General features: G+C 41.4%; 1 protein-coding gene across 2 annotated transcripts in view; it reads left to right on the forward strand.

The window, feature by feature from the left end:
- The window catches only part of LOC126259331 (UDP-glucose 6-dehydrogenase), a 93,504-nt gene that overhangs the window by 23,233 nt on the left and 48,963 nt on the right, over nucleotides 1–21,308 (forward strand). For both annotated transcript variants that reach the window (XM_049956027.1, XM_049956028.1), the window contains exon 4: nucleotides 15,222–15,386. In XM_049956027.1, coding sequence (XP_049811984.1) covers nucleotides 15,222–15,386 — 165 coding nt within the window. The remainder of the gene's footprint in view (nucleotides 1–15,221; nucleotides 15,387–21,308) is intronic.

Raw genomic sequence — 21,308 nt, forward strand, 5'->3', positions numbered from 1 at the left:
GCAGAACAACTTCAGGACGTCATCTGGCTTGTTTCCACATGGACCCTCTCACACAGGTCTCAATTCTCTCCCCTTTAGTCAAGGGTGGTGCATTTCTGCCGCCGTGTTACAGCCCATCCTCATCCAGAACTTTTACCTCGCTGCCCAGCACCTGACCTTGGTCCCCCAGTTTCATTTCTTGGGTCTTCTTTTTGACAAGAAGCTCTTTAGATCCATCATCTGAAGATTGTTTTTTTTTTTTGTAAACTCAAAGTTCTTCACTTCCTTGCCCACAAATCTTGGGGTTTGGAAAGTCCGACCCTTCTCCGCTTTTACGGGGCATTGGTTCTGTCCCACCTGGACTATGGATCAGCTGCCCCTTCCACATTACTCCTCTTGGATCTGGTTCACCATTGTGGCATCCGTTTAGCCACTGGTGCCATGACAACTAGCACTGTCAATAGTCTTCTGGTTGACACTGGGATCCTTCACCCTTCGATTTGACTGTCCCAGCTCCTGGTTTCCTGTACCATTGCTCTTTCCATGCTTACCCTTCCTATTCTATTCTGTTCACAACTTTGGGCCATCCAGTGCCCGCTGCCCACTCTCAGGTGGGTTTCTTAGTTGGGCTCTGCCTCACTTCTCTCCTCTATGACATCTGTCTCCCCTCCTTGTCCTCTTCCCCACGTTCTCTCCTGACTACCCCTCCTTGGTTGGTTCCTTGGCTACAGATTCAGATGGATCTTTTCTGGAGCCAAAAGCCTCCATCATTCCAATGGTGTTCCAATGTTTGTTTCAAACACTCTTACAGGAGTCTCAGTATGCCATTGTTTTTTATACCGATGGCTCGAAATATGCTTATCATGTGGGATACGCCTTCACATCTTCTGTTGGCATGGAACACCATCTCTTGCCTGCCACATGTGCGGTGTTTACTATGGAATTGATGGCCATATATCAGGCCCTCTGTTTTATTAAACAGTCCTCTCTCGCTTGAGTTTTGTTATTATGGACTTGATGAGTAGCCTTCAGGACTATCACTTAGTGCTTTTTTTCCACCACCGCTTAGTCTCTGCCATCAACGACCTTCTTGCTGATCTTGGTGGTGCTGCTTGTTTGGTTGATTTCTTTTGGGTTCCTGGCCACATAGGTATCCCAGGCTATGAACTTGCTGATCGTTTGGCTGTGGGGGTAACCACTTACAGACATTATCTGTCACCCCTCCATGGGCCGATTTATGGCTTTACATCAAATCCTTTTCTGCTCTATCGTGGGCTGATTCTTGGAAGGCCACCCCCTTGTCTAATAAACTTTGTGCCGTCAAGGAGACTCCCACCATGTGATGTTCTTACTGCTGTCTCTCCTGGTGGGAATCTACCATCCTCTGCTGTCTTGTATTGGCTGTACTAGGTTGGGTTGGTTAGACCTCAGTTAGCATGGGCGTTGGTTATGGAGTCTTTAACCTTGCCTCAACACTAGCCAGGTTCTCCATCCCCCCCACACCCCACCCCCTTTCCCTACATTTTTGTCTGGTCTGTTGCACTGTTTTATTTCCCCTTTTCTTGTGACTTCTTCCTCTGGTGTCGTCCCCATTGTAGTGTGATAATGGTACAGTGTAGGTATTGGGAGAGGTTGGTGGCAGTGGCAGTGCTGATGCCACACTGCCCCTACTCCCCCGTTTCCACCTACTTTCCTTCCTGTTGTTTCCTCTTCCTGCTGCCCTGACATCCCTTTTCCCCTCTTTGTTTGCACGTTGACTGGCTGTGCTGTTTGTGTTGTTCCTCACTTACTTTCTGTCATCTTAGATCATGGGACCAATAATGACCTCATTGTTTGCTCCCCTCTCCCAAATCAACCAACCAAGCTATTCACTTCCTGTTTCAATCAGTGGCATCGTTCCTTGGAGACTCCTGCAGTTTACTAATACCATATTAAGGTTTTCTATACTAATACCATATTAAGGTTTTCTATACCTCTCTGGGAAAACAAACATTCTCTGAGAACTTTGTGATGCCTGTAACTTCGATATTGGTATGCATTTCGTCTCTGATCCCAATTTGGTGAGGGGGGGCCTCTACTCTTAAAAAAAGACCATCTGCATGCTACATGTACTCCGCTATCATAGTAGCCACCTCCTGCATGTGCTGCACACCTAAGTTATTAAGAGGAACCCTACAGTTCTGCACCCAATAGTGGAGGTCATGAAATTCACATCCGATACTGTCAGAGTTGTCTGAGGCTCTGGTTTAGACCTTCCATTCTGCTCCACACCAGAGGACTGTGATCGGACCTGGGTATTGTGCTATCAATAGTAATCGTAATCTACACCACTTGTGTGTTGCTAGTTGGCTTCACCAAATCAGCCATCCATCAAAAGAAGCCGAGGATGGCCTCAGAACCCAAGTGGCAAGCATCATTCGTCCCAACATGTGCCACTATTGCAGCCGGTTGTGCCCGGTGTGGTATGTACCCACTGGCAGGGCCTCCTCCACGTCATGAATGAATCACCTCCCCTCTCCAGGCACCCCCTCCATGGGCAGATGTTCCAAGTGCACATTGCCATTTTTCGTGCCGAGCATGCTCTATCCCTGAGTAACTGCATTACCCACCCAAAATTGGAGCTCCAAATGACTAGCATACCTGCCCTTTGCACCTATCTGGACTGGGCAGGAAAACTGGCCACTGGCCCAACAGTAGAGGCATCCCAAACTGTTTCAGAAGTGTTATCAACACTAGGTAGCACATCATACCTGTTGCCAAGGTGCCAGCCGTCCAGCCCATTCCCTCTTTTGTCTCTTTTGTGTGGGGAGACCGGTTTGATGTTGCATATCAGAAGACACAACAACAACCAGGTCACCGGGGGATTCCAGAGGTACCAAAGGTGTCACAGGTCTCGTCGCCAGCACCCCCAAGTTATTGCAGCATTGAGCAGTAGGAAGAAGCCTATTGAATGTTGACCATAGCCAACTCAACTTCCAGCTGTTTACTGACAGCACCCAATTCTACTTGTGCCTGTTCACAACCAGCTCAGTTCCTAGCCATATCGTAATGCATAAAGGAACTGAATAAGATCTCAAAAAATACAGGCAAAGCAGTCAGGAGTAACTGAGAACATACAAACAGACTACCAAAAATGAAAAAATTACCTGAATGTTGCATTACTGAGGCTTGAATGTACAAAAAACATAACAAGGAGAATAAAGGAACATTAAAATATGCTCTGCAGAGTTCTCACTATAGCCTGAGACGGCAGTATCTTAAAATATAATTAAATTTATCTACTGAAAATGAGGATACTGTACTCCCATAGTCACAAAACTCCACAGATTTAAACCCAGTCGAGAATCGGAGGACCACCATAATCAGGCTGTTTGCAGCATAGATCCTCGTCCAAGAAACCTAGCACAGCTGGCCATGGAACTGGAATGTGCTTGGCTCTGCATCCCTGTTGGTGTCTTCCTGTATGTCTCATAACAGTCTGTGCTGCAGAAGGTGGTTATTCATGCTTTTGAAAAGTGGTCACATTAATGTTACTGGATAGTGTATTAGTGTTGTGGAGAAAATGGTAGCTTCAATTTCTCCAGGAATGCCAAAAGTGGTCCACTGTGATACATGCAGCAGGATCATGGAAGCACCAAGATTGACATTTAGTATATCCAAGAAAGAACCAAAAGCAGTAAAGGAGCTATAAAAATAACGCTACACAGTGTGTTAGGAGACAGCTTCTGTCGCTGCAGCAGCACATCAGAGCATGGTGTTTCATTTGTGAGTTGTAAGAGATCTGACAGGGCGCGACTTATTTTAATTTACTTGAGGGGTTGCTGGTCCCCCATTGGGCGCCTCCCCGGGTGGCGGATAGGGGAATGCTCACCAGGTATGGTGGGTACCGTGGAAATAAAATACCCGGGGTGGACCAAAACCAGTGAAGAGGAAGTCAACGGCTCAGATGCTGGAAGAGAATGTTTTTTTATAGCATTCCAACAGTAGAAGAGGCGGAAGGCATCTCTACGGGGCAGGCAGAGCTCGGAGCCTGGGAGAGGCAATCTGCCCAGAAAATGGTAATCCAAAATATTACTCAGCAAGCTTGGAAGCTGTGAGGTGGCAGCCCCATCACCAAGCTTAAACCTGCGCAGTGCTCGTAACGCGGCCAGGGGATTCTGTACCTACTGGCTCACATCAATGATTTGCCCCGGATAATGGATTCAAAGGAAACGGACATAGGCTATGGAACAGGAATTCGCAAAATAGAAACAAGAAACACTGCTTCACATTTGGGACTTGGAACGTTCATAGTCTTAATAAACCAGCTGCAGCAGCGACTTTGCTATCTGAACTAAAAACATGCAAGACAGATATTGTAGCTCTACAGGAAGGTAGGTGACTTGGAGAAGGGACACACATGGAGGATAATTGTGTCACTTTTTATGGGGGAGATGAAAAACAACATGAATTTGGTACTGATTTTGCTGTTAAGAACAGGATTGTTAATCGGGTTAAGGAATTCCATCTCATTAACAAAAGAATGTCGTACATAACAATCAAACACCAGTGGTACGATATAACATTCATAAATGTCCATGCACTGACTGAAGATTCAACTGAGAATGAGAAAGATGAGTACTATGAAGAATTAGAGAGAGTAGTCGAAAGTATTCCAACAAGAAATATGAGAATTATCTTAGGGGACTTTAATGGAAAAATAGGTAAAGAGGATGTGGTCATCCCCACAATAGGAAAACATAGCAAGCACTTGACCACAAACAAAAATGGATTAAAAATGATCAACTTTGCACTGTCAAAGAATATGAGAATTTGCTCGACGATGTTCCCTCACAAAGATACACACAAAGGTACATGGTGCTCTCCAGATGGCAAAACAGTAAATCAGATTGACCATGTTATGACAGATCAACATTTCACTTCATTTATAAGAGATGTCAGGACATATAGAGGAGCTGAAATTGGCTCGGATCATTTCCTAGTGGTAGGAAAGATGAAAATAAAGATGATTTGGAATCAACAACCAAAAGCCACATCAAAACCAAATTTAGACATCGAACGACTGAAGGAACTGTCTGTTACAGAAGCCTATGTGATTGAAATAAATAACCGATTTACAGCATTGCAAGAAGCTGAGGAGGAAAATAGTGTCGAGAAGGCTTGGGAAAGAATAAAGACTGCAGTAACAGATGCAGCAGAAAAAACACTGGGCAAGAAAAAGAAAACGAAGAAACAGAAATGGTTTAACGAAAAGTGTTAGAGAGCAGTTGAAAGGAGGAAAGAAACCAGGATGCTATGGCTGCATAATAAGGAGAGTGAGGACAGGAGGGAGATGTTCAATGCGGTTAGAAGAGAAACAGCAGGAGTTCTGCGAACAGAGAAAAGGAAATATATAACTGGAGTCCTAGAATTATAGAAGTGGAAAGCAGGAATGGAAACTCAAAGAAGTTGTTTCAGTATACAAAGGAAAGTAAGAGAGGTTATCAAAGTGAAAACCTATTCATAAAAGACAAAAATCAAAATATGCTAACGCAGCTGGAAGGTATCCTAGAAAGATGGAAAGAGTATTTCTCAGAAATGTTAAATTGCATTGATCCGCTCATAACCTTCAATTACGCAATGTCTGAGAGTGACAGCATTAATAATGACGAATGTAGAATCCCAGAACAGGAAGTGATCGGCTCCATTCAAAAGCTCAAAAACAACAAGAGAGCAGGCGAGGACCAGACATCAGCAGAGATGTTAAGAGAGGGCAGAAGCAAACTACACAAAGAAATTTATAACCTTATCACAATGATCTGGAAAACTGAAACGCTACCTGAAGATTGGAAAACTGCAATAATTTGTCCTATACACAAGAAAGGAAACAGAGTGGAATGTGGAAATTACAGAGGAATCAGTTTGCTGAACATAACATACAAAATCCTGTCAATGACCATTCTGGAAAAACTTAAACCTTACGTGGAAAACATTATTCAAGATTACCAGGCTGGATTTTGAACAAACCGCTCCACAACTGATAATTTGTTTACTATATGACAGATCTTTGAGAAATACTGGGAACTTAACAAAAACATCCACTGTCTCTTCATTGACTTCCAGCGAGCCTACGATAGCATCCACAGAAGTAGCCTCTACAACACCATACGAGAATTTAGTATACCCAGTAAAATCATTAGGATGATACAACTGTGCATGGATGGCTCCCAGGCAGCAGTGAAGTTCAGAAGATCCGTATCCTCCACCTTTCCAATTAAAACAGGCTTACAACAGGGAGACACACTTTCATGTGTCCTCTTCAACCTTGCATTAGAGAAAGTGTTTCGGGAGAGTAATTTACATCTATACAATGATCTCCGATTCAAACACAGTGAAGTAAAACTCCTGGCTTACGCAGATGACATAGTGTTGCTGAGTGAAACTGAAGAAGAACTGAAAGACATGTACAGATCTCTCAGGCAGAGTGCCAGCAAAATCGGGCTTTTGATTAACCAAGAGAAAACCGAATACATGGAAATAGGTCAAGTCATAAACCCAAATCCTTACTTTGAAACTGACCAACATTCTAAATTCAGAAAAGTTCTCTAGTTTAAATACCTTGGATCACGTTTCAACAGTAAAAATTTCATAACGATGGATATAAATGAAAGAATAGCCTCAGGGTCAAGATGTCTGTACTCACTAATCAGCCCACTCAAAAGTAAAGCTTTGTCAATCACCACAAAGATGAAGATATACAACACTATTATGTGCCCCATAGTACTGTACGGTTCAGAAAGCTGCACGCTTACAAAGAATGAAAGAGAAAACTGAATGTTTTTGAAAGAAAAGTAATGAGAAAAATCTGGGGACCTGTGTTGGAGAATGGCGTATGGAGAATTCAAAAGAACAATGAAATTCATCAGTTAATGAATCAACCCACTATCATCCAGATTTTAAAAAGTAGGAGACTACAATGGGCTGGACATGGGGCCAGAATGGAAAGCAACAGAATCACCAAGAAAGCATTTGAAGGAACTCTCCAGGCAATAAGACCATTGGGCCGACCTCATACAAGGTGGAAAGATGACATAGAGGAGGACATCGCAGCATTAGGAATTTCCGCAGAGTGGAGAGAGGCTGCGAGAGATAGGAGGTGGTGGAAGCAGATCGTTGATGCAGCACGTGGTCTACAGGGCCTGTGATCGCTGAGAAGAGAGAGAGAGAGTGTGTGCATTTTAGTGTAAAATATTAAATTCCTTGTATGTTTGTGTGTCAAGTAGCCACAGTTCTGCACTTTAATAATTGTCTAGTGTATAGATCCACCATCTTTGTTATGGATAGGGACTGTGATTGATGTGTTCAGATGCAAGTAGAGTTGGTGACCCTTCACTCACACCTCCAGGTGGTGCTGACATTGGTTACGCAGCTTGAGGCTGTTGTCTGTGGGTATCACTGTGGAGGCTGGATGTGGGGATCCAAGGTATGTTTAGTATATCCCACGTGTCCCCCAGTCACTCCACCACTGTGATCACCCCATTTACTGCTCACATTGAGGGTGACTCCCCCCACCTGTGGTTGAATGGCGGATTGTTTTGTGGTGTGGCAGGCAGCAAAAGACTTTCTGGGACACTGGTTGCAAGGTCTCTGTGGTTCGACTGACAAACAGGTTTCAAGTGCTGTCTGCAGCTAATGCAGTTGTGTGCCCTGTTTCAGAGGAAACCTTAGCCTGCAAGGTCTGGGCATTTACAGGAGGTGGGATTACTGGTGATTGAGAGCTCCAAAGTTAGATTGGTAATTGGCTCCCTTAGGGATATGGCTACCAAGCAACAGTAGTAGTCCAGTGTGTATACTAGGGGTGGGGGATCATCCCAAATATGGAACAGGTGCTTCCAGATGAGCACACGGTGCAGTCAATTGCAGATGGTAGCTCATGTTGGAAAAACAGTATGTGTCACTTTGGATTATGGGAGATTCTCTCTGGTTTTGGCTGGTTATCTGAATTGGTAAAGAGTGCCAGTCTTGCATGTGAGATGAAGATATAGTTCACCATTTCTAGCATAATTGAAAGGACTGATTGCAGATCTTTGATACAAAGCCAATTGGAGAGTGTAAATCAGAGGCTCATAGCGTTCTGCGACTGCGTAGGCTGAAGACTCCTCAACTTGTGCCATAGAATAGTGTGGTTTTGGATTCCACTGAATAGGTCAGGGGGTCCACTACACACAGGAGGAGGCTACACAGATAACGGGGGTTGTGTGGAATGGATTGTGCTGTTTTTTAAGTTAGAGTATCTCAGGAAAGTACAGAAAGGGCTTCAGTCTTGAAGGATGCTGGGCGAACACAGGACGAAAGTACACATAGCAAAAGTCCATATTGTATTGCTAAATTGTCATAGTTGTGTTGCGAAAGAGCCAAGATCCAAATGCTAATAGAAAACGTAGTTCAAATCATTACAGTTACCTAAATCTGGCTGAAGTCAGAGGTAAGTTCAGCTGAAATTTTTGCAAGGAATCTGGGATACTCCGAAAGCATAGATTAAATACAGTTGGTGGTTGCATGTTTGTAGCTGTTAGTAGTAGTTTACCTTGTAGCAAAATTGAAGTAGAAGGTTCCTGTGAGTATGAGGAGATGTTATATTTGTCACACCACGCACCACCACCTTCCTAGATGATTCATTTGCTGAACAGTTCAAAGAAAACTAACTTCTGTCTCATTTCAAATAGGTACCCTACTCATACAACTATAATTGGTGGTGACTTTACTCTACCCTCGATATGTTGTTTAAAGTAATGGTAAGCTGAAACTTCATCCAAAATTGTACTAAATGCCTTCTCTGAAAATTATTTTGAGGAATTAGCTCAGCAGCCCTCTCAAAGCATAAATGTTTTTGAAAACATACTTGACCTCTTAACAGTGAATAACATAAGCAAATAGGGAGCATCATTATGGATGCAGGGAGTAGTGACCACAAGATCGTTGTAACAAAACTGAACACAGCAATGTCCAAATCACCAGAAATTAATGCAAAATATATGTACTTAATATAAGCAGATAAGAATTTGCTTGATGCCTTCCAGACTGTCTCCACTCCTTCCAAACTAACTATATAAGTGTGGACCAGACTGGCTTAAATTCAAAGAAATATTGGCAGCAGTTGAGAGATTTAATTGCATACATTTATAAAAGATGGTACTGATTATCCATGGCACACATGCACAAAACAAAAACAAAAAAAATGCCAAATATAAAAGAACACAAAATCTCCCAAGAATGGCGATGTTTCACTGAAGCTCGAACCCTACTGCAGATTTCAATACAAAATGCTTTTAATAAATTCCACAGCAAAACTTGGTCTCGAAATCTGGCAGGAAATCCAAAGAGATTCTGGTTACACCAGTGGCAAGAGACAATCAGTGCCTTCACAATATTCAAGGAAGCAGATAGGAGTAATCCGATAAATTACAGACCCATATAATGATGTTGATTTGCAGTAGTATTTTGGAAATATACCGTGTTCAAACATTGTCAGTTATCTCGAAGAAAACTGTGGGCATGGATACAGAAAATGTCATTTTTGTGCAGCACATATAGCTCTTTATTCACATGAAGTAATGGGTACTGTGTGATTCCACATTTCTAGATTTCCAGAAGGCTATTGACAACATTCCCAACAAGGCACTTCCAGTCAAGTTGTGTGCCTCAGTTGTGTGAGTGGATTTGTGATTTCCTGTCACAAAGGCCACAGTTCACAATAAATGGAAAGTCTATGAGTAAAAGAGAGGTGACATCTGGCATTCCATTAGGAAGTGTTATATACCCTCTTTTGTGCCTAATTTATATAAATGATTTAGGAGACAATCTAAGCATATATAAACAACTAAGCAAGAAAACTAGGGAAATTGCTGAAATATTGTGTAAAGAACATAATATGTTGACTGCATACCCAAAACTTATAAAACATCCATTTCACTCAAACTGGCAGATCTGGACAAAGCTATCCATTGGGTTGGGTTTTGCCAACTAGTTGTCTGCAGATTGAATCTTGCATTTTGCTGTGAAGTGTGTACTTTCTGAAACTTACTGGCAGATAAAAATTGTGTGCTAGGTCTTGGATCATATCTGTGTATTACAGTTGGTAAGAGCACTGCCCATGAAAGGTTCTGGATGCAGGTTGTGATGCAGCATACAATTTTAATCTGCCTGGAAGTTTAGAATTCTTTGCTTGATGCTAAGGTAAAGTGAATCTGTCATCACCTCAAGATTTGTTTAAATTTGTAATCCTTTACTAGGTGTGATCCTATTGGAGATATTATTCCCTTGCTTTCGTGTGGCATTTGAGCTGACTTACCCAGTCAGTAGGAACGGTATCAACAGTTTAATGTGGACTCTGAAGCACTGTGAAACTTTTCACATTAACTGATAATTTTCTAGAGATGAAAGAAGCAATAAGTAACAGAAAAATATCTTGAGATTGATTTGGAATTGAGTATCGCACCTTTGGATTTGTCTTATACCTGCCCACTGAGCTGCACCTCTTGATGCTATGTTTTCACAACATTGAATGTGAACAGCCTGTACCACCCATCTGTACAATTGGCTTTTTCTTCCATATAAATAACTTGGAACAGTTCTGTCAAACAGTGGAAAATCCACAATGGAATGTAACAACATTATGAAAAGGATGGTTGCTACTCACCATATAGAGGAGATGCTGAGTTGCAGATAGGTGCAACAAAGAGACTGTCAGGTAGTGAGTTTTGGCCAACCAGACCTTCATCAGAAAAGTACACACTCTCTCTCTCTCTCTCTCTCTCTCTCTCTCTCTCTCTCTCTCTAAGTGCTACTTGTGGGAGCATACAGGCACAAGATCAAGAGAGGGTCAGGCAGGTAGGTGCTGTTGGGAGTTTAAATGGAGGGTGGGGGAGGGGTAGTGCAAAAGAAGAGAAATGAAAAGATTGAAAGTGTGTTGATGGAATAGAGGGCTGTATATGGGAACAGGAAAGGGGCTGACATGTAAAGACAATGACCAATGAAGGTCGAGACCTGGAGGGTTATGGAAATTAGGATATATGGCAGGAAGAATTCCCACCTGCACAATTTACAGAAGCTGGTATTGGTGGGAAGGATCTATATGGCACAGGCTATGAAGCTGTCACTGAAATGAAGACAGTCATTTCGGGCACCATGGTCAGCAACTGGGTGGTCCACCTGTTTGTCAGTGGCTATTCATGTGGACAGACAGCGTGTTAGTTGTCAGGCCCACGTAAAATGCAGCACAGTGATTGCAGCTTAGCTTGTTGGTAACATGACTGGTTTCACAGGTAGCCCTGCCTTTGATGGGATAGGTGATGCTTGTGGATGGACTGGAGTAGGTGCTGGTGGGAGGGTGTACAGGATAGGTCTCGCATCTAGGTATATTACAGGGATATGAGCCATGAGGCAAGGGTTTGGGAGCAGGGCTTCTGTAGAGATGGATGAGGATAATTTGTAGGTTTGGTGGGCAGCAGAATACCACCGTGGGAGGGATGGGAAGGATAGTGGATAGGACATTCCTTATTTCAGGGCATGAACGAGGAATGTCTACCCACTATCCTTTCCACCCCTCCCACTGCGGTATTCTGTTGCCCCTAGAACCTATACAATATCCTTGTACATCCCTACATAACTCCTGCTCCCAACCCCTTGCCTCATGGTTGTACCCCTGTAGTAGACCTAGATGCAAGACCTGTCCCCTACATCCTCCTATCACCATCTACTCCAGTTGTCACAAGCATCATAGAGCCCATCAAAGGCAAGGCTACCTGCAAAACCAGTCATGTGATCTACAAGCTAAGCTGGAACCACTGTACTGCATTCTACGTGTACATGACAATCGACAAGCTGTCTGTTGGCATACAAACTGTGGTCAATAAACAGGTGGACCATCTCGTTATTGAGCAAGCACCTCCTCCCCCCCCCCCCCCAACATGTCATTCTTCATTTCTTCATTTCAATGACTGCTTCACAGCCTGTGCCATCTGGATCCTTCACATCAACACCAGCTCTTCTGAATTGTGCAGGTGTGCAACATATCCTGTGTTCCCGTAACCCTCCTGGCCTCAACCTTCATCAGTCATTGTCCTTACCCATCTAACCCCTTCCTTGTTCCCATTCCAGCACTACACAGCCATCTATTCCACCAACGTTCAGTTAGTCTTTTTACTTCTCTCCTTTCCTGCTACCTCCCTCCTCCCCTCCGCTGTCTAACCTCACACCTGCACCTGGCTGCCGTACCCTTTCTCCATCTTGTACCTGTACACTCCCACAAGTAGAACTTAACGTTCCCCACCCATAACCTGCTATGTCCCGCCTCCCTGCCCCAGCCTCCTCCTTACCCCCGCCACCTGGTTGTCTCTCCCATCATGCACTGCTGTTCACAGTCTGGCTTCAACAGCCAGAAACTCCGGTTGTGTGTGTGTTTTTTGTGTATTTTTGACGAAGGTCTTATCGACCAAAAGCTCACTTCTGACAGTCTTTTTGTTGTGCCTATGTATGACTCAGTATCTCTACTATATAGTGAGTAGCAAATATCCTTTTCATGATATTGTTGGAATAGTTCTGTGAAATATTTAATTATCTATATTCTGTAATGTAGCCAATCTTATTTTGTCTTCAGTCCGAAGACTAGTTTAATGCAGCTCTCAATACTACTATAATCCGTGCAAGCCTGTTCAGTTCCGAATAGCTACTGCAACTTACATCCTTCTGAATCTGCTTACTGTTTTTCATCTCTGTCTCCCTCTTCAATTTTTACTGACCACACTTCCCTCCAATACTAAATTGGTGATCCCTTGATGTCTCAGAATGGGTCTTGTCAACTGATCCCTTCTTCTAGTCAGGTTGTGGTGCAAATTTCTTTTCAGCCCAGTTCGTATCTCCTCACCGGTTATGTGGTCTACCTTTCCAATCTTCACCGTTCTTCTATCGCACCACATTTGAAATGCTGCTATTCTCTTCTTATCATCCAATTTCCACTTCCATAAAGGGCTAAACTACCTACAAATACTTAAAGAAAATACTTACTAACACTTAAATCTTTAACCTATGTTAACACATTTCTTTTGTTTGGAAGGGCTTTTCTTGCATTGCCACTCTACATTTTATTATCTCTGTACATCAGTCATCATCAGTTATTTTGCTGCCCATAACAAAACGCATCAACTATTTTAAATGTCTTGTTTCCTTATCTAATTCCCTCAGCATCATCTGATTTAGTTAGACTGCATTCCATTATCCTCATTCTGCTTTTGTTGATGGTCATCTTGTATCCTCCGTTCAAGACACAGTCCACTCAATTTAATTGCTCTTCAAAGTTCTTTACTGTGTAACAGAATTACAGTGTCATTGCCAAACCACCTCAAAAGTTTTTATTTCTGTTCCCTGAACTTTAATTTTTACTCCAAATTTTTATTTTGTTTCTGTTACTGCTTACTCAGTGTATAGGCTAAAGGAGGGTGGTGATAGGCTACAGTCCTGTCGCACTCCTTTCTTTTTCATGCCCTTCAACTCTTTTTTTAACTGCCATCTGGTTACTATACCAGTTGAAAATAGCCTCTCACTCCCTGTATTTTACAGTTTAAAAGGGCAACAAATGTAAAAAGGATAAATCAGTGTTTCAATCTTGTAAAAATAAACTGATACAATGCCACTGATCAGTGGAATAAAATAAACTGCAGTCAGATACCTGTATGGTGTCCACCTTCATTTTTTTTTAAATGTAATTGAAGCAAAGATACTGACCTTAAGGAGATTAAGAGAAATAAATTTAAATAAATGATTGATACTACTATTCTAGTATTGCTTTATATGTAAGTAAATGCTTTTTCTTCTTCGTTGATTGTGACCAAGGGATCACAGGTAGCACCTACAAGATGCATGGAGTTGCATCATCACAAGTTTTGAAATAAACTAGTAACACGGAAAAAGTATTCCTTTGCCACTATTCAGTTCAGTTTTACACACTGTATTGTCATTGTTAAATCTGTGAGATTGTCAAGGGGTTCATACAAAATACTACTGGCCTGAGATTTGTGTAGATCCAGAGCAGCAGAACCAAGCTATCAAGAAAGTCAAACAATTGTACATATGGCCATAATTATTCTTTTTTTCCACATTTGGTCTCATTCAGTTTCTGTTTGTCACTAAAGTTATATATTTGTTTAAATCTGCTTTCAATAATGTTTTGCTTCAATACTAATGTTCTAAAATTGTTATTAAACCATAATAAACTGTCCCATGACTTACTATCTTGGGTGGAGACTACTTATTAATGGTGCACTATTGCCAGTTACCCTTTTCATTTTAGTACAGCTGCTGCAGCCAACTTCATCAATGGCCTGTCTTATATGCCCCCACCGCCTACAACCCCAATTGCCACAGTCTGTAAACAGACCCCCCTTCCCTCCATGCTTCCATATTCTTTTCTCCCTTCACACCACTTACCTTCTGATGTGATGGGCACTGTAGTTATAAGACTTTTTTATGACCATAAACAACCCACCACTAATGTCATCTAGCCCTTCTTTCAGAAAATAATACGTTTACAATTAGATTTACTTCTATTTATTTCTGGTTCCATCCAGTTAGCCTATTAGTTTTATATGGACATAATGGCTATCGATAAATTAGAGTAAATGTAAAACATATACCATGTAAAATATCAAAATCTCATTGCTTTACTTTTATCCACATTTGTGCTTCATTTTACTGCATCAGTTGAAGTTGTAATCATGTTCTCACGCTTGACCAGGGAAGTGTACCTCTTATTTTTCACAGTAGTTTACTTTAGACTGCCGCTCCACTGGCAGAAACCTTGAGCAGTGTCATTTCGAGGAACAACTGTGTGGGATTTTAGAATTTGTCTCGTGGTGAATGAAATCAGAGAAGTCAGTTATGTGAGTTTATACTTTGATTGGCATGTGGGAAACTCATAATTAGTATGAGTTTTATGTAAATTTTTGCATTTTGTGAACATTTAATGTTCTGCTGTCAGGATTTATATTGCCATATATTAAGTATTGTGAGTTATTAAGAAGAGACAGATATTATTGGATTTATTTCTAGATATCAGTGAAGCAAGTGTATGTAACACTTACTGCCAAACTTTGCAACTGCCACCAATTTACTTAGGATGATATATCAATTAACCTGAACCAAAACGCATGTTCATATGCTTAGTAAGGGAATAATTTGCCTGGATTTAATGCATTGTCATTTTACAGGGTCGAGCTGCAGATTTGAAGTATGTGGAGAGTGCTGCCAGAATGATTGCAGATATGGCCACAGGTGACAAGATAGTTGTTGAAAAGAGCACTGTACCTGTAAGGGCAGCAGAAAGTATACTCAACATCCTGAGAGCAAATAAAAAGCCAGGTGTATCATATCAGGTATGGTTGTTTACTTCACCATTATAGATATGGTAACTGATTACAAAATATGCTTAAGTTAAATGTAAGTAGAAGGCTGATGACATATCCAGAAGATTATGAACTAGCATAGGAAATGAATTTCTGCATGTGTTTTCGGTCTTCCTGTAGGTATAGGGAACCAATGTTACTTGTTTGCTGTTATGGGAAGAACATGTAACATGTTTCAGTACTAGTAAGATGTAGCATAGTCTGTGTTCTTTATTGGTTGGTTGCCTGCTGTAATTCTATTTTACACAAGCAGTGCATCATATCTGCTATGTTTGCCTTAACTGATAAAATACTGAAGTTGTTGTTGGTGTGGTCTTCAGTCTTAAGATTGGTTTGATGCAGCTCTCCATGCTACTCTATTCTGTGCAAACCTCTTCATCTACACTCTTGTGAATCTGCTTACTGTATTCATCTCTTCGTCTCCCTCTACAGTTTTTACCTCCCACACTTCTATCCAGTACTTAAACTAGTGAACCCATGATGTCTCAGAATGTGTCCTGCCACCTGACCCCACTCTTCTAGTAAAGTTGTGCCACAAATTTCTTGTGTTGCCAATTCTGTTAAATACCTCTTCATCAATTACACGATCTACCCATCTGATCTGCAGCATTCTTCTAAAGCACCACATTTCAAAAGCTTCTTTTCTCCTGTTGTCTAAACTGTTCATCATCCATGTTTCACTTCCATACATGGCTACACTCCGCAAAATACTTTCAAAAAAGATCACTTGACATGTAAATGTATATTCAATGTTGACAAATCTCTTTTCTTCAGAAACGCGTTTCTTGCCATTGCCGGTCTTCACTTTATATCCTCTCTGCTTCAGCTAGTGTCAGTTATTTTGCTTCCCAAATAGCAAAATGTGTCTCCTATGTTAAGTGCCTTGTTTCCTAATCAGAATCACTTGAGTTAAGTAGACTAAATTCCATTATCGCTGTTTTGCTTGTGGTTTTCATCATATAGCCTCCTTCCAAGACAGTGTTCATCCCATTCAACTGCTCTTCCACGTCTTTTGCTGTCTGTGACAGAATTACAGGGTCATCAGCAAACCTCAAAGTTTTTATTTCTTCTCTCTGTACCTTAATTTCTATTCCAAGTTTTTCTTTCGTTTCCTTTACTGCTTGGTCAATGTACAGATTGAATAATATTGGGGATAGGCCTGACCCTTGTTGCACTTCCTTCTCAACATCTGCTTCCCTTTATACCCCTTGACTCTTACAGCTGCCATGCGGTTTCTGTACAAGATGTGAATACCCTTTCTCTCCCTGTATTTTATCCCTGCTACCTTCAGAATTTCGAAGACGTATTCCAATCAAGAGTGTCAAAAGCTTTCTCCAAGTCTACAAAAACTATAAATATAGGTTTGCCTTTCCTTAACTTATCTTCGAAGATAAGTCATAGGTTCAGTGTTGCCTTGCATGTGCCTTTATTTCTCCAGAATCCAGACTGATCTTCACTGAGGTCAGGATCTACCAGTCTTTCCATTCTTTGATAAATAATTCGTGCTAGTATTTTTCAACCATTACTAAGTAAACTGATAGTTCAGTAATTTTCACATTTCTCAGCAATTGCTTTCTTCAGAGTCGGAATTATTACATTCGTCTTGAAGTCTGAGGGAAGTTCGCCTGTCTTATACATCTTGTTGATTATATGGAAGAGTTTTGTGATGGTTGGTTCTCCCAAGAGTATTAGTAGTTGTGACAGAATGTTGTCTATTCGTGGGACCTTGTTTATACTTAGATATTTCAGCGCTCTGTCAAATTCTTTTTGCAATGTCACTTCTGTCATTTCATCTTCATCTATATCCTCTTCTGTTTCTATAATATTGGCTTCAGATTGCCTAGGACTGGTTTTCCATCTGAGCTCTTGATATTCATACAGTTATTTCTCTTTTATCCAAAGCCCACTTCAATTTCTCCTGTAGACAGTATCTATTTTCCCCTTGTGGTCTATGCTTCTGCATCTTTACATTTGTTTTCTAGCCATTCCTCATTAGCTACTTTGCACTTCCTATCAGTATAATTGCTTAGACATTTCTAATCCTTTTTGTCTTCTTTATTTGCTGCACTTTTATAGTTTCTCTTTCCATCAATTAAATTCATGATCTCCTGTGTTATCCAAGGATTTCTGCTAGGCCTTGTCTTTTTACCTACTTGATCCTCTGCTACTCATCTCCCAAGGCTACCCATTCATCTTCCACTGTATTACTTTCTCCTGTTCTAATCAACTGTTGCCTAATGCTCCATGTCCTTAATTTCCTACCTTAATGCAATTTCTTCAGTTTAATCTACAGTTCACAACCAGTAAGTTGTGCTCAGAGTCCACACCTGCCCTGGAAATGTATTACAATTTAAAACATGGTTCTGAAATATCTGTCTTGCCATTATATAATCAGTCTGAAATGAAATGTTCCGGTGTCTCCAGGTCTCTTTCATGTATACAGCTTTCTTCCACAATTCTACATCTACATGGATACTCTCCAAATTACATTTAAGTGCCTGGCAGAGGGTTTATTGAACCACCTTCACAATTCTGTATTATTCTAATCTCATATAGTGCGCGGAAAGAATGAACACCTATATCTTTCCATACGAGCTCTGATTTCCCTTATTTTATCGCAGTGATCATTCCTCCCTGTGTAGGTCGGTGTCAACAAAATATTTTCGCATTCGGGGGAGAAAGTTAGTGATTGGAATTGCGTGAGAAGATTCCATCGCAACGAAAAACGCCTTTCTTTTAATGATTTCCAGCCCAAATCTGGTATAATTTCTGTGACACTCTCTCCCATATTTCACGATAATACAGAACTTGCTGCCTTTCTTCGAACTTTTTTGATGTACTCCGTCAGTCCTATCTGGTAAGCATCCCACACCGCGCAGCAGTATTCTAAAAGAGGACGGACAAGCGTAGTGTAGGCAGTCTCCTTAGTAGGTCTGTTACATTTTCTAAGTGTCCAGCCAATAAAACATAGTCTTTGATTAGCCTTCCCCCACAACATTTTCTGTGTGTTCCTTCCAATTGCCGGCCGCGGTGGTCTCGCGGTTCTAGGCACGCAGTCCGGAACCGTGCGACTGCTACGGTCGCAGGTTCGAATCCTGCCTGGGGCATGGATGTGTGTGATGTCCTTAGGTTAGTTAGGTTTAAGTAGTTCTAAGTTCTAGGGGACTGATGACCACAGCAGTTGAGTCCCATAGTGCTCAGAGCCATTTGAACCATTTTTTTTCCTTCCAATTTAAGTTGTTCATCATTGTAATACCTAGGTATTTAGTTGAATGCATGGCTTTTAGATTAGACTGATTTATCATGTAACCGAAGTTTGAGTTCCTTTTAGCACTTGTGGATGACCTCGCACTTTTCGTTATTTCAGGTCAACTGCCACTTTTTGCACCATTCAGATATCTTTTCTAAATTTTTTTGCAGTTTGTGTTTTCAACTTCTAATGACTTTATTAGTCGATAAACGACAGCGTCATCTGCAAACAACTAAAGACGGCTGCTTAGATTGTCTCCCAAATTGTTTATATAGATAAGGAACAGCAAAGGGCCGATAACCCTACCTTGGGGAACACCAGAAATCACTCTGGTTTTACTCGATGACTTTCCATCAATTACTACGAACTGTGACCTCTCTGACAGGAAATCACAAATCCAGTCACATAACTGAGACAATATTCCATAAGCACGCAATTTCACTATGAGCCACTTGTGTGGTACAGTGTCAAAAGCCTTCCGGAAATCCAGAAATACAGAATCAATCTGAAATCCCTTGTCAATAGCACACACACTTCATGTCAATAAAGAGCTAGTTGTGTTTCACAGGAATGATTTTTTCTAAACCCATGTTGACTGTATGTCATTAGACCATTTTCTTCGAGGTAATTCATAATGTTCAAACACAATGTGTGTTCCAGAAATCTGCTGCATATCGACATTAATGATACAGGCATGTAATTTAGTGGATTACTCCTACTACCTTCCTTGAATATTGGTGTGACCTGTACAACTTCCCAGTCTTTGGGTATGGATCTTTCCTTGAGCAAACGGTTGTATATGATTGTTAAGTATGGAGTTAATACATCAGCATACTCCGAAAGGAACCTAATTGGTATACAGTCTGGACCGGAAGACTTGCTTTTATTAAGTGATTTAAGTTGCTTCACTACTCCGAGGATATTTGCTTCTACATTACTCATGTTGGCAGCTGTTCTCAATTCAAATTCTGGAATATTTACTTCGTCTTCTTTTGTGAAGGCATTTCAGAAGGCTGTGTTTAGCAACTCTGCTTTGGCAGCACTGTCTTCGACAGTATCTCCATTGCTATCGCGTAAAGAAGGCATTGATTGCTACTTCACATACGACCAGAATCTCTTTGGATTTTCTACCAGGTTTCGAGACAGTTTCGCTGTGGAAACTGTTATAAGCATCTCGCATTGTAGTCCGCACTGAATTTTGAGCTTCTGTAAAAGATCGCCGATCTTGGGGATTTTGCGTCTGTTTAAATTTGGTACGTTTATTTCGTTGTTTCTGAAACAGTGTTCTAACCTGTTTAGTGTTCCAAGGAGGTTCAGCTCCGTTGTTTGTTAATTTATTTGGTATAAATGTCTCAATCGCTGCCGATACTATTTCTTTGAATTTAAGCCACATCTGGTCTACACTTATATTATTAATTTGGAGAGAGTGGAGGTTGTCTCTCAGGAAGGCGTCAAGTGAATTTTTATCTGCTTTTTTGAATAGGTATATTTTTCACTTATTTTTTGAGGATTTGGGGATTACAATATTCAATCTCGCTACAACAACCCTGTGTTCACTAATCCCTATATTGGTTTTGATGCTGGTTATTAACTCAGGATTATTTGTTATTAAGAGGTCAAGTGTGTTTTCACAACCGTTTACTATTCGCGTGGGCTCATGAATTAACTGCTCGAAATAATTTTCAGAGAATACGTTTAGCACAATTTCGGATGATATTTTATGCTTACATCCAGGATTAAACATGTATTTTCACCAACATATCGAGGGTAAATTAAAGTCACCACCATCTATTATTGTATGAGTCTGGTACATGTTTGAAACCAAAGTCAATTTTTCTTTGAACCTTTCAACAACTGTGTCATCTGAATTGGGAAGTTGATAAAAGGATACAATTATTATTGTATTCTGGTTGCCAACAGTGACCTCTGCCCATACTAACTCACAGGAAGTAATTACTTCAATTTCGCGACAAGTAAAACTACTTCTGACAGCAACAAACACGCCGCCGCCAACTGTGTTTAGCCTACCCTTTCGGAACACCATTAGGTTCTTCACAAAAATTTCAGCTGAGCTTACATCCGGCTTTAGCCAGCTTTCAGTGCCTATAACGATTTGAGCATTAGTGCTCTGTATTAGCGCTTGGAGCTCTGGTACTTTCCCAACACAGCTAAATCAATTTACAACTGTTTTACCGATGGTTAGTGTATCTATGTTCTTCCTGTGTTCAGCCTGCACCCTTTGTGACTGAAGCCCTTCTTGTGTTTTCCCGAGACCCTCTAACCTAAAAAACCGCTCAGTCCATGCCACACAGGCCCTGCTACCTGTGTAGCTGCCTCCTGCATGTAGTGGACACCTGACCCATTCAGCGGAACCCAAAACCCAATTACCCTTTGGCGCAAATCGAGGAATCTGCAGCCTACATGGTCGCAGAACCGTCTGAGCGTCTGATTCAGACCCTCCACTCGGCTCTGTAACAGAGATCCGCAGTCTGTCCTGTCGACTACGCTGCAAATGGTCAGCTCTGCTTTCATCTTGCAAGCAAGACTGGCAGCATTTACCACTTCTGTTAGCCAATCGAAACCAGAGAGAATCTCTTCTGATTCAAAGTGACACACATCATTGGTACTGACGTGTGCAACCA

The sequence above is a fragment of the Schistocerca nitens genome, chromosome 5, assembly GCF_023898315.1.
Source record: "Schistocerca nitens isolate TAMUIC-IGC-003100 chromosome 5, iqSchNite1.1, whole genome shotgun sequence".
Taxonomy (NCBI): domain Eukaryota; kingdom Metazoa; phylum Arthropoda; class Insecta; order Orthoptera; family Acrididae; genus Schistocerca; species Schistocerca nitens.